Source organism: Hesperophylax consimilis, chromosome 19 (assembly GCF_061612785.1).
Source record: "Hesperophylax consimilis isolate HC1 chromosome 19, BYU_Hcon_1.0, whole genome shotgun sequence".
Classification (NCBI taxonomy): domain Eukaryota; kingdom Metazoa; phylum Arthropoda; class Insecta; order Trichoptera; family Limnephilidae; genus Hesperophylax; species Hesperophylax consimilis.
The window spans coordinates 2,201,923-2,215,492 of record NC_142854.1 but is presented as its reverse complement, the minus strand read 5'-3'; the positions used below and the strand labels follow the sequence as shown (position 1 = coordinate 2,215,492).

At 36.3% G+C, this 13,570-nt stretch overlaps 1 protein-coding gene across 1 annotated transcript; it reads right to left on the bottom strand.

Annotated features, from left to right (window-relative positions):
- Positions 1 to 5,451: 5,451 nt before the first annotated feature.
- Positions 5,452 to 12,811, bottom strand: UbcE2M (NEDD8-conjugating enzyme UbcE2M). Its single transcript, XM_089643604.1, has 4 exons — positions 12,612 to 12,811; positions 10,287 to 10,420; positions 7,806 to 7,973; positions 5,452 to 5,901 (listed from the first exon to the last, which is right to left on the bottom strand). The coding sequence occupies exons 1-4, from the start codon at positions 12,718 to 12,720 to the stop codon at positions 5,761 to 5,763; spliced, it is 552 nt and encodes a 183-aa protein (XP_089499730.1). The 5' UTR covers positions 12,721 to 12,811; the 3' UTR covers positions 5,452 to 5,760.
- Positions 12,812 to 13,570: the final 759 nt, after the last annotated feature.

Sequence of the window (13,570 nt, the reverse complement as noted above, 5' to 3'; positions counted from 1 at the left end):
ATAGAACAATTTCAATTACAATTGTTTTTAAATGCAACGAATTTAACAAATGTTAACTATGTCCTCACATGAGGGGTATTTTTTGCGAAACTGACTTATTCCAATTTTTATCAAATTTGATCCTTGAATAATTTTTCTAAATATATTTCTACACAATATTTTTGCAATACAACGTTGCAAAAGCTACATATTCTCATAGAAAAATTACTGTTTCTTGCAAAATCGTCTTATTCCATCAAAATTACTATCAAAACAGGCTTATTCCATTTCAGCCAATAGAAACAGAGTATTGTAATTATAACAGTGACAAAATGGCCGCCTAGTTAATTTGTATGAAAGTTGTTATCAATTTGTTTATATGGTGTTTCAAAATCAGCTTATTGCAAGATTGTCTCGCAAAACAGATTTATTCCAAACATAAATTGTAAATATCTTATTACTTTTCAATAATTATTTATAATTTATGATTCAGATCGAATAATATTATTAAAAATTATTAATTTAACCGTTGAGGCTTCATTAAGCATAGGATTGACTGTTATATTTCTTAAAGATGCTGTCAGAAAGTCGGAGAAAATGGAAAAAATCCAAATAAATGGGATATTTCTGAACTCATCCGAAAATTAAAAACTGTTTTTGAAAGGTGATGAATTAAATAAACACATAATTTTTGAAATATAAAAATTTCGAAATCAAACATAAAAAAGTTTTAAGAATGGCTCACTTTACTTTTCTGTGTGAGGGAAACAACGATTTCTGTGAGACCATACCAGCTCAAAACCGAACAAAATTAGCCTGTGAAGATAAAATCACGTATTTGACCCCTGTATCAGTTTTTTGTGATTTCCCAACAAAACCTTCAGACGGAATAAGCCAGTTTTGCAAAAATACCCCTCATGACAAAAATTTGAATAGTTTTTTTTTAATAATATTTTTTTATAACATTATTTATTAATTATTTTATTAGAATGTCCTATTAATTTTATTGAAACGTTATTACAAGATTTTTTTACTTCTGATGTTACTGTTGAAGGTTTGTTATGGTGGTAATAAAATTTTTGGATTTTACTAAGATTTATGCATTAATTAATATAAAAACTGTTTTTATAATTAAATTATGAATATAAAAATTATTTTAGATAATAATTGTTAATTTTTGATAATGCATATCTGCTATATGCAAAATTTGTCTGTGATTAGGTTAATATTACAATGTAATGTCGAGTATATTTTATGATTTGCCATGAAATAATAAAAAATATTTGTGCCATGAACTTGTTTAAATTTAAAATTATTTATTTTATAAGTTTCCTCAAATAATTATGAGAAAGGAGAGGTTAAAATGAAGCATCGCCACCTTCATTAGTAAATTATCTATTATTAGTACGATATTTTATTTTGAACGTCTACGGAAATTTAAATTATATGATGACATTTGCAAATTAATATTTTATTTACGTGAATATACAGACTTGTCTACAACCCAGACCACGAAACCTTGGGATACTGTGCCACCGACACATATTTACATTTCTTCAATTAACTCTATCGATTACAAGAACATATGTAATTGGTAATGAATATTACGTGCAACGACACTAACAGATTCTGAATCTCTTCTAAATAACCATCTACTCTTCACTCGGAACCAACAGACGAGGAAATAATCACCACTAATTGACTGCCTAAATACACTGTCCCCCCACATCTACCTACCGTACGAAATATAAACTTGTACTGCCCCAAAACCGACAGCCAATCACACCAAACTTCCATAATAATCTCAAAAGAAGCATAATTATGATTTCAAAATAACCATTTCCAATAATGTCAAACTAAATTATAGGAAACTGATTGTAATTTTATCCAGTAAATAAATATCGGCAACAAAAAATGGACATAATATGCTAAAATAATAACCTGAAAACTGACACCTACCCGTATTTTCTGCACTTCGAAAAAATGTTGAGCATCACGACTAATAAGTAAAACTGTATATTTTATTATGAAATAAATAAAAGAGATGTGAGGTGACGGTTTAGGTGAGTTGAACTGACTTGTATAGAACAATTGCATGCAATTTTGCAAAATTAGCTGCAAAACATAAGAACCAAGAAAAACACCTAACTAATCACATCCTCAATGGTTTTACCTCAATAAACGCCCGACCAGGGCTGGTTCCATAAATATAGAGCCACATTTGATGTTGTCACTTCAAAAACTACCTATGCAGAAGAAACAGTTCACCTGAAACAAAACCAAGCCAACAAGTGATATATGTATTTACCAGTCTTTTATTTAGTAATCCATATATGTAGTTCCTTTCCCAGTTTCAAATCGGTTTTGCCTACTAGTAAATTCATTTTTCAATCCAGATCTAGAATTGAATTCCTGCCTTAGAATTGAATTGTATTCAGTCCCCTATCATGAAATTCAGTACTTGTACAAACGCCACTCATCTTGTACATATATGTATTATCAATTGTCTAAATCCACTTTATCAACATCACAGGAGAAACAAAAAACTGTTCATTTTATAAGCCAGCTTGATTTTTAAAATTTGGAAATACCTTAATGATAGATACTGTAACGCTGTATGAAACATTGGCTAAAGACGGAGGTAGCACAACACAGCATAATAACCCAAAAATAATCACAATAATATCAGGGGGCAAACTCTGTATCTTTCGGGTGAACAAACCAGTAAACTTGTGGTTTAGCCTTTCCTTGCCGGTGCTGTCAACTGAGTTAACCCATTGGCCTCCGAATTGTTTTGTACCGAAGTTTAAAATCTGCAGTGGTGTACTAATTCTTACATAACTTTTAAACTAAACATGCAAACGAAACAATTTTTTTAAATTTACTCGTTTATTGAATTAAGGTATGCAAAAAATATATGCAGTTTTTAAAAAAATAATAATAATATGATTAAACGAGGATATAAAAATATTTTTTTTATAAAAACCATTTTTTTCTTCTTTTTTTTATAATTGGATTAAGAAAAGTTTTACATTAATCATATTTATGATCATTATATATTTTATTTTAATTTGGGCTGATGTTAGCCGCCCACCACGCATTTTACGAACAAGCTTGTCAATTCCCGAACCACACGCTATTTAAAAAAAAATTCAATGACGCTGAAATATAACAAAATTTCAATCGTAAATATCAGGAAAAAACTGTACCAACGGAGTCCTGCCAATTACTACGAAATGAATGCTTAATTATCTACAGAGCGATTGGCATTTAAAATTTTAAACACAGATGTCAATTATGTATCCCTTTTTCGTTTTTAAGCCGACGACACCAGACCCGCCGGGACGGCGTCGTTTGAGGCCAATGGGTTAATATCGTCTCTAATTAAGAAAATATCTCTCTAACAGAGTTCAAATTTTAGTTAAATTTTAGTTCAAATTTTATTCCTCTGCAATACATTTATGTATTGCATTAGGTAATTACAATATATAAATATTTACCGGAGGACGAGGAATTTTTGAACACCGTAAGGAAAGGGTTAATACGGGTTTGTGACGTGGCTAAACTGGCGGCAGGAAAGTTTCGAAAGATACATAGTAGGACCTCTGATCTGTTTTAGTCTGGTTTGTTCCGGTTTGTAGCGATGGGTCATGATTCATTTTATCAAGAGCGGGAGCCACGGTACCAGCTCAATATTTTTGTACGGCTAAAAGAGTCGACTTAATTGTAAGACAGCTCAATTGAACGGGAGCTCAGAGCTTATGAGCGAGGAAAATACTGCGCTCGCCCCATAAGGCTCCCAGCTCCCAGGGTTTGAATGATCGTACGACATTTGGTACTGGTATGCTGCCTTGTACCACGAGAAAAATAAGATGTTAGGTAGTTAGTAGGTGTAGGTAGATATGTGTAAGTTCAGATGCAGGACTATCATACGCTGTTCATGTCTCTGAGTATGCAATGACAATTAATACTTGGATAATTTTTCTAAAATATCTCCCGATAAAAGAGAGTAACGTTTCAATTGAGTCATGGTGCCGTTTACCGGGAGTCGTAAGAATACGGCTCATCAAAAAGAGCTACTTCAATTGTGCGGTTCTCCCATGAATGACTCATCGCTACTGGTTTGGTCCGATTCGACCCAGGAGTTGAAAGGTCTGATGTAAATTAACAACATCAGTATTCTTTTATACACATTTAGATCAGATTTCGAGTGATTTTCCGTTCAGTGCAAAATCTGAAAAAAAAAAACAGAGGGAAAAGTTCTCAGCTTTATAAATTGGGAACAGGTTATCAAATTCAAAAAATTAAAAACATGAAAAGTTTAAATCGAATTTTATTCAAATACATAATGTTGTTTCCTCTCTTTTTTTGTCTCAAACATTTATTTTATTCATATTGTGTGAAACAAATCACACTGTAACACGACCAGACGTTGTTAATAAAGCTTTTGTACGCAGCGACAAAACCCGGTAAAAAGGCTTGATTTAATTCATTTCAACACTTGTTCTTCTCACGTCTGATATTTCAGTTGAGGTTACTGGAGATCCTACTTCTCATTAAAATTAGCTAAGCTTCTTGCCAAACTTCACAATGAAACTCAACCTATGGACAAAACGACAGCAGACTGTTTTAAAATTACAGGAAATCACAATCAAATCCCATTAATCAACAATTAATGGCTTTAACAGAAAGCAAATTAACGCATCTGCAAAATTTATTATTATTTTTAGGCTCGAGGCTTATGTCATCTTTGAGGACGCTGTGCAAAGTGTATTTTTAAGGAAAGAAAGGTGTGAAACTAGGTTTTGAGGAGATCCACATAGAAAGAGGGAGGAAACACAGGAGTCGGCAAATTATTCTAGAGCCAAGAAGCGCAAGAATGAGAAACATTATTTTTCAGTAAAATATGCAATAATTCAGGAGCGAGCATACAGTCGAAAAAGCATGTCGCAAGAAAATAAAAAGGAAAAAAAATCATTGATAATTTATCGTAAATTATTTTCATTCTATTACTGTGGTGTGCACAGTTTTGCAGCCTTTATGGACTGCTTGCCAATGAAACAAAAATTATGCACAATATCAAAAAGGATCCCATAAAATCATTGCGTTAATGGCAGGGGCATGTGGTTATCAGAGGCTGCAAAACTGACTTAAATAAATTTCAAACAAAATATAATATAGTAAAAAAGTGTTATTTTGCATCATTTTAAAGGAAATGAGTTGGGGTGATTCAAACGCAGTCGATGATCAGTGCCATTTTGAGTTTGTGATATTTAAACGGTTCCCTCGAAACACCGATTTGTCAACATATCACAATTTGATTAAAGGAAAAAGGGGGGTCGAGAATTGGCGTTTAACTGAGACCGAAATGGAACTGATTTTAAAAAATCGAAATGGAGCTGATGGACGACTTGGTCATAAAATTGTCATAGTCGATCATGTCAATTTTCTAGTGAAATTCACAGTTGATAACTATCTAAGCGACTGTCACATATGTGATCCATGACGTTTCACTAAAACAAATTGTGACAAAACACGATGCGTGACGGGATATTTGTGTTGAAAAACCCAACACTGTAAAGGTCAATAAGCGTCAATAAAGATAATTGATTGTGAATTTGTTGACATTTAAAAAATCTGTTTACGAGTTAATTAAAAAAAAAATGTTTAAAAATAAAATCTGGTTTATCGTTAAGCTTCATTGGCATCTATCAAACAGTCGGTGTATTGTTACACGGTATAATAATAAATAAGAGGCGCAGGGCGGGGGGGGTTGGGCCATCACTTCAGGCATCGCTCAAAGTAGTTAGAGCCGATGTAACCGCCTCGCATCGCCTTCTGGACGTGCTGCTCGAAGAGTCTCCGTGTGTTCTGAAGTTCCTCTGCCGCTTCTTTGTTCAGGGGATCCTCAGGATTCGGCTCCTGAAATGACGAAACAATGATTGCAAAACTGTTGAAATTCTAAAATAACTCCAGGGTCAGCAGGTGTATGGCATCAATAATTGGATGTATTGGCTAATTTATATAGCGCTGTTTTCATGAAAAATCACCTCAAGGGCGCTGATTGCCTCCAAAAGTTGATAGAATGCTTTGTCAATGACAACGAGTCTAACTGTTGAGTTTCAGCTTGATCGGATGTCGGGAAGTGGGTTAAATCCCACTTCATTCATACATTTAATCGAGAAAACAAAAATGAAATTCAAATAGGTAAATTCAAAGGTCGGTAGCTGAGTTGACATCGCGTTTGGATCCCACCCAGGCGTAGTGTGTTCAATTCCTCGGCTGGCTGAGTCCTCCATCACAACACGAGCAACATTTTCCGCTTACTGTGGTGGTAGTAGGAGATTTTCAAATATTGTCAGGTTATTCGTAACCCGGGAATGCTTGTCTTTCTTTTTTAAAAATAAAAAAAAGATGTATTTAATAAAAAATGTATTAAAAATGTACCTCGCCTATCATTTTATAGAAGACATATGGAACGAATTAGTACTAAATCTCTAAATACATTGATAGATGATAAATTACCTATTTACTCAAATTCTCATAATGAAATAACACTGATACTTCAGAAATGCTGTAACACATTTTTGTATCATAGACATCCAGAGGAGAGACGAAGGCCTCTTCCCTCGTGGGGCCTTCAGGGAACCAAGGAGGAGTGGAGAGGAGAGATGAGACCCTATTTCCTTCTGGGACCTTTAGGGAACCAAGGAGGAGTGGAGAGGAAAGATGAGGCCACCTCCGTGAACTCTTCCCTTGTGGGGCCTTCACGGAACCAAAGGGGAGTGGAGAGGAGAGATGAGGCTATCTTCCCTTGTGGGGCCTTCAGGGAACCAAGAGGGATTGGAGAGGAGAGATGAGACCTGGGAAGACACATTTTGGAACCAGAAGACATAGCCACATATCCAATGACAACCCTGGTGAACTTTATAAAAGGTACTGGGTGACTGTTAAAGGAATGAGGTAAAATGGAAGATGGCACAATGGGCCTATGGCCTAAGTGCTCACGGGAACTATATGTATACCATCTCCGCTCTATAAACAAATAAATAAATATAAATACACTTCCAAATTGATAAACGTGCCCTAGCATAAAATCCGGGTATTATTTTGACGAGCTGGAGGCAAATCACGTGACCATATTTTTGGCACCAGAAGAGTTCGACAATGCTTTGAATAACTACGACATCAATCATACCTTAACCATCGCACATTAAAATAACCAGAACCTGCTCAGAAATACAAAGTTGGCTAAAGGAAGGCAACGGTTTGCAGCACGATCTGAACCAAACCGCCTTCAAATCGGGTTGCGTAGCGACACTAAAAATGAATGTGGTTGGGTAAATTAGTGTGTCTAACTAAATAGTGTAACAAAATATTCAATTTTGGAAACAGGACCGAACTTTTGGCCACCCGATTTGGGATTTATAGTTAAGTTTTTTCACAGCCAGCAATTTGCATGACATTGTAAAAAGGATTAGTTATTCGTAAGCAGATTTTATTTTCGCAGACTTAATGGTGATATTACAATTACAGAAAGGAAGACAACTTGGTTCTTTCCCCTTTCCCTGATGGGCTAAATCAAATTGGATGTCTTGTGTGTTATATGGACACATTTTCAAATGGCGTTGGGCCACGTCAAGAGTCAGAATTACAGAAAAGTATATCTATATGTATGAATGCGAATGAAACAAATGTGCCAAGACAGAGTCGTTTGGCAGTCCTATCCTCCCTGCGGAGAATCGGTGTAATGGTTAGTTAGTTAGTTGCATCTAAAACCAGATTACCAGGAGTCTAGAATTGCAAGAGTTAATATAAATTCTCACCAGGAAGAGATATTGCAGTCCATAGACAACAGAGTTGACAGTGAGCACGGGCTTCCAGTCTTCCCGGAGTATGTTGAGGCACACATTCCCTTCCAGGTCAATGTTGGGGTGGTACACTGACGTTTCACATTTTACTTTGGGGGGCTCATGTGGATAGTTGGGCCCTACCTGGAAACAAACACATCATCTTAATTACAGATCAAAACACATTCTAAATACATGAAAGAAAATCATTCTTTTTTTTTTCCTTTATTTATTCCCAATTTTTACATTAATTACATGCAATATTATATAAATCAATACGAATAATGTGAACCCACTAAGGCGCGCCTGTGCGTGTGTAATATATATGTATAAGTTATTATATTATTGTACCTAGAAATAAACAAACTACGGGCATATAAAACAAAAACAAGATTACATTTTGTATAAGCGGTTTTGTATAAAAAGTATTTACAATAGTGTATAGTGAAGTTATAGGTGTTTAGTGTAAAATATGGTGAATATTTTATGAGAAACATAAATTAATACAAATTAAATAAAAAAAGTTTCAACTGCTGTATCGAAAAGCCGTAATTTTAACTCTTTTAAATATTGAGGAAGTTTAGTAATCACTTGAATACTTTTCGGTAAAAGATTGAAAGTACGAGGTCCAATGAAACTGCAGTGTGTTTGCATTTGTTTTGTGTTCGTTTGGGGAGTATAAAATACATTATTATTTCTAATGTTGATTCTGTTTCATTCATACAAACTTTTCCTAGCAGTGGATAGGAGTTTAATCAAGTACAACTTCTAAAGTAAGGTATCGAACATTTGACTGTACCCAACCTTTTTTCATCATGGATTAACTTACTGAATACACATCCGTCGCTCGATTATCTGACAACTACCGTAATCCGCCGTCATTTTTACAAGTTAAAAGCACAAAATCAATCTTTCTAATTCACCGGTATTTGTATGTCAAATTCATCAGTCTGTCGCATGCCATAAGTCAAGCACCAAGCCAAGTACAACAACGGGTCGGGTTATCTCACTCTTGCATACCACTCTTGCATAACCACTCTTGCATACCAGTCACAAGCTTAAAGCTGTCTTTATCTTTAAACCAAAGAATGGAAATGTTACGAAAGATCGATTGTCGTGTTAATTGTTTTTAAGAAATACCTGTTTTAATTTTTAGTATATTTTATAAGTATGCACTATAATCCACCGCTTTCACTAACTTTCCCAGTTTTTGGGGTGGCGGAAGAGTGAGAGGGTACTGTAATGCATTTGAGCGACTTCTATAAATAACACTGACAGCAATTCTAAAGGTCAGAAGTACAGCTGGCCGCCCCAGACAAAGCTGTAAAAAATCAACTCGGAGGAAATGCAGATATTTACCACATGTGTAACAAGTTAAATCACCAACTGACTATAAAAGTACAGTTGGAATATAGAATACAGAAGACACCATAGTGAAAGACAAAGCCATGTATCTAGATCTGATCTGCGTAGGCTGATAAACATGACTCACCAATGCCACAGGTAAATGGATCAGATTACAATTTATTCATAATATCTCGCCCACACACTTTATCTTCCATCCCACATACTTTATAATATGATTTTTAGACTTCAATCTTTCATGAAATTATCAAGTCATCGTTTTTATTAGAAACTGAGAATATTTTATAAACCCAAACTTTCTCTAAAAGTTTTCATTTCTGCATTAACTCGATATGTGCATTTTTTTAAATTATTTCTTTATTTAATTTTCAGCATAAAAAAAGTTGCTGTCAATGTTGAATGAGAAGGTGACAAGGACATATCTTCCACGTACAGTGAAGAAGTTTTCTATTGCCGCCTATATATCGGAAAACGGCACTCAAAAGTGTAGTGCTGATGTATAGGCAATACCGCACGGGTTAATCGATGAAGAGTGGAGTTTTTTTCGAATTTTCGGCTGATTTCTAGAGTCACAAAAACCACTTTGAAAACATTGAACGTAAATATAGTATTCCTTTTTTTTTTTGCTAAATATTAAAATGAATGAATTTTACCTTACAATAAAACTTATATTAAGTACTCGGCTTTGTTTAAAACCTATAAAGTGAGAAAAACATTACTATATTGCTGCTAAACGACGTTGTGTGTAATTCTCGGTTTAAATTTCCCACCAAAGTCACCTGACAGTCCCAAAAGTGAATGTATATTTTTTTTATGTTGAAGGGGTTCCAAACAGTTTTTCACAACGGTTTCGAAGTCAGCAAAATTTTCCATTTTGCAACTACCCAACTCTTTTAGTCATTTCCTCATTGCAGAGTATCGTGACCCCAACTAAGATTTCCCTGGTTGATAAGGCTCCACTCCAAGGGTCCTGCGCTGCTTGGAGTGCTGCGGACACCAAAGTTCCGGATGCCGGTGACGCTCGACTCAGATATAAAGTTGTTATCAAATTCAAATTTCGTGAACAAAAATGAACATAAGATTTCCACTTACTTTGAAGCTAAAGACGAATCTGCCCCCCCGGTAGAAACCTTCATCAGGACAAATGATCAGTTTGAAGTTTAACAAGTCGTCTGCGTCGGGGAATTCCGTATTGCAAGTCTTGGGGAGGTTCAGTTCATTTAGATCTGCAAACAGAACAAACTATTCATTTCATGGGGAACCAAGGGGGAGTGAACTCTTTTGCCGTGGGGCCTTCGGGGAACAGGGAGAAGTGGAGAGGAGAGATGAGACCCTCTTCCCTCATGGGAGCTTTAAGGAACCAAGGAGGAGTGGAGAGGAGAGATGAGACCCTCTTCCCTCATGGGAGCTTTAAGGAACCAAGGAGGAGTGGAGAGGAGAGATGAGACCCTCTTCCCTCATGGGAGCTTTAAGGAACCAAGGAGGAGTGGAGAGGAGAGATGAGACCCTCTTCCCTCATGGGAGCTTTAAGGAACCAAGGAGGAGTGGAGAGGAGAGATGAGACCCTCTTCCCTCATGGGAGCTTTAAGGAACCAAGGAGGAGTGGAGAGGAGAGATGAGACCCTCTTCCCTCATGGGAGCTTTAAGGAACCAAGGAGGAGTGGAGAGGAGAGATGAGACCCTCTTCCCTCATGGGAGCTTTAAGGAACCAAGGAGGAGTGGAGAGGAGAGATGAGACCCTCTTCCCTCATGGGAGCTTTAAGGAACCAAGGAGGAGTGGAGAGGAGAGATGAGACCCTCTTCCCTCATGGGAGCTTTAAGGAACCAAGGAGGAGTGGAGAGGAGAGATGAGACCCTCTTCCCTCATGGGAGCTTTAAGGAACCAAGGAGGAGTGGAGAGGAGAGATGAGACCCTCTTCCCTCATGGGAGCTTTAAGGAACCAAGGAGAAGTGGAGAGGAGAGATGAGACCCTCTTCCCTCATGGGAGCTTTAAGGAACCAAGGAGGAGTGGAGAGGAGAGATGAGACCCTCTTCCCTCATGGGAGCTTTAAGGAACCAAGGAGAAGTGGAGAGGAGAGATGAGACCCTCTTCCCTCATGGGAGCTTTAAGGAACCAAGGAGGAGTGGAGAGGAGAGATGAGACCCTCTTCCCTCATGGGAGCTTTAAGGAACCAAGGAGGAGTGGAGAGGAGAGATGAGACCCTCTTCCCTCGTGGGAGCTTTAAGGAACCAAGGAGGAGTGGAGAGGAGAGATGAGGCCACCTCCGTGAACTCTTTCCTTGTGGGGCCTTCAGGGAACCAAAGGGGAGTGGAGAGATAAGGCTTTCTTCCCTTGTGGGGCCTTCAGGGAACCAAGGGGGGTTGGAGAGGAGAGATGAGTCTGGGAAGACACATTGTGGAACAAGAAGATATGGCCACATATCCAATGACAACCCTGGTGAACTTTATAAAAGGGAGCAGGTGACTGTTAAAGGAATGAGGTAAAATCGGAGATATCACAATGGGACTATGACCTAAGTGCTTACGGAAACTATATGTAAACCGTCTCCGCTCAATAAATAAATTAAATAATTAATTTCTTGCAAATATATATAGGAAATAGAAGCAAGTACCTAAGTAAAAGTAACGAGCACAAATTTTGGAAAATATAAAACTTAATTACAACAAGAAACAACCAATTACATCAGGAGAGACGGTAAAAGATGCATTTTTATTCAAAGTTCAAAATTTCCCTTCCAAAATGATCCCTTTGCTGCCATTTTAGATTTTTTAGTATAGATTAACGTTTGTGAAAGTTTCGTTTCAATGTCAATACGCGTAAATTACATAATTGACCCAACTTAAGAACATATTTGGTGTATTTGAATAGTTGTTTCTTGTAGTAATTGTTGAATGTAATATACGTAATATGTACCTAAAAGTGCGGCGGTTAGATAAATAATTACCGTTTATAGATTGTTAATATTATACATCTGTATGTGAACTTGCGCTTTCTGTCATTCTTTATAAAGTTTTAAGTGAGACAACATTGTTTGTGACATTTTTCACTGTAAAAAAAAACTAGTGTCTTCGTGACATACATTTTAATTTTATTTTTGTGAATTGAGTGAAACGAAATAAAATAAACGTAATCTTTTGAATAAGAACTATTTAAAACCAACCAAAATACAGTTATTCATAACACAAAGGAAATATTGACATCATAAAAGTAAGCTGATTTGTCATCGTGAAAGTGAAAATTACAAATACATTTTACGAGTCACAAAGTCTAACAAATATGGTAAAGTCTCACTAAAACAACTTATAAGATAATTGGGCAGCAAATAAAGCGAGATACACAATGGTAAATGGAAAACAAAGCAGTTTAAAAGTAAAATACTAATAATATTGTCAAACATTGTGTCAACCGTCACGACCTTTTGTGATTCTCAATTGAGCTGCTGAAGCTTTCTTTTGGTTTCCGCCGGGTCTAGAAGTGCCTTCTTCATCTTTTCTCTGTTGCTTCAGTGAAAATAATTTTATCATTTTAAATATTTGCCCAAAAAGTCAATTTACTAAATACACAAATTATTTTGACAGCACGTACGTACTCCACAGAATAGAAATCAAATCCCGAACAGCTGTATTCTGCACTGAGTCAAATATTCACAGAAATCGCGGTAACACGCAAATACCAGTCAACATCAAAATGTTAAAACTAGTCGATAGTTCGTGATAAAGACGTAATGAACATTATTATCGCAAAATCAATTCATTATTTTATTGATCATGTAGGTTTGACGGCCGGCATAGTCCAGTGGTAACGCATTGGACTGCCATTCCGAAGGTCGCGGGTTCGAACCCGGCGTGCGCAAATAAATTTTATTTGATTAATTTGTGTTATTTCACAATTCATTAATTAAAATAATATATAGTATATTTGCGGCACGTTCCAGAGTGGAAGATACTACCAGTATCGCCCTGGTGTAAGACCACCATTCAGAATTGAAACGTTGCTCCAAATGGCTTTAGCCGTGTTTAGTGACTAGATCTGAATAGCCAGGTACTTCCCCACCTTCCTCTTTCCCTTCCCCACTTACCTTCAGCTTCACAACATCCCCCAATTGGGGATGCCATAGTCTCACTGGCTCCAGACGGGAGCAGTTGGGACTCTTGTGAGGTATTCACTAATATTATTAATTGATTATTATTAATTCACTAATATAGTTAATATTGGTATTAACTAAAAAAATATATATATAAAATTAAGACTGCTGATGGCTAAGAGGACCGCGGGCGGTTGGTCTAAATTAGTTCCCATCAGTGTGCACAAATATATTCAAACGTGCGCTCTCTTATGATTTGCCTGTTATTATTATAAATTTAATATAAAACT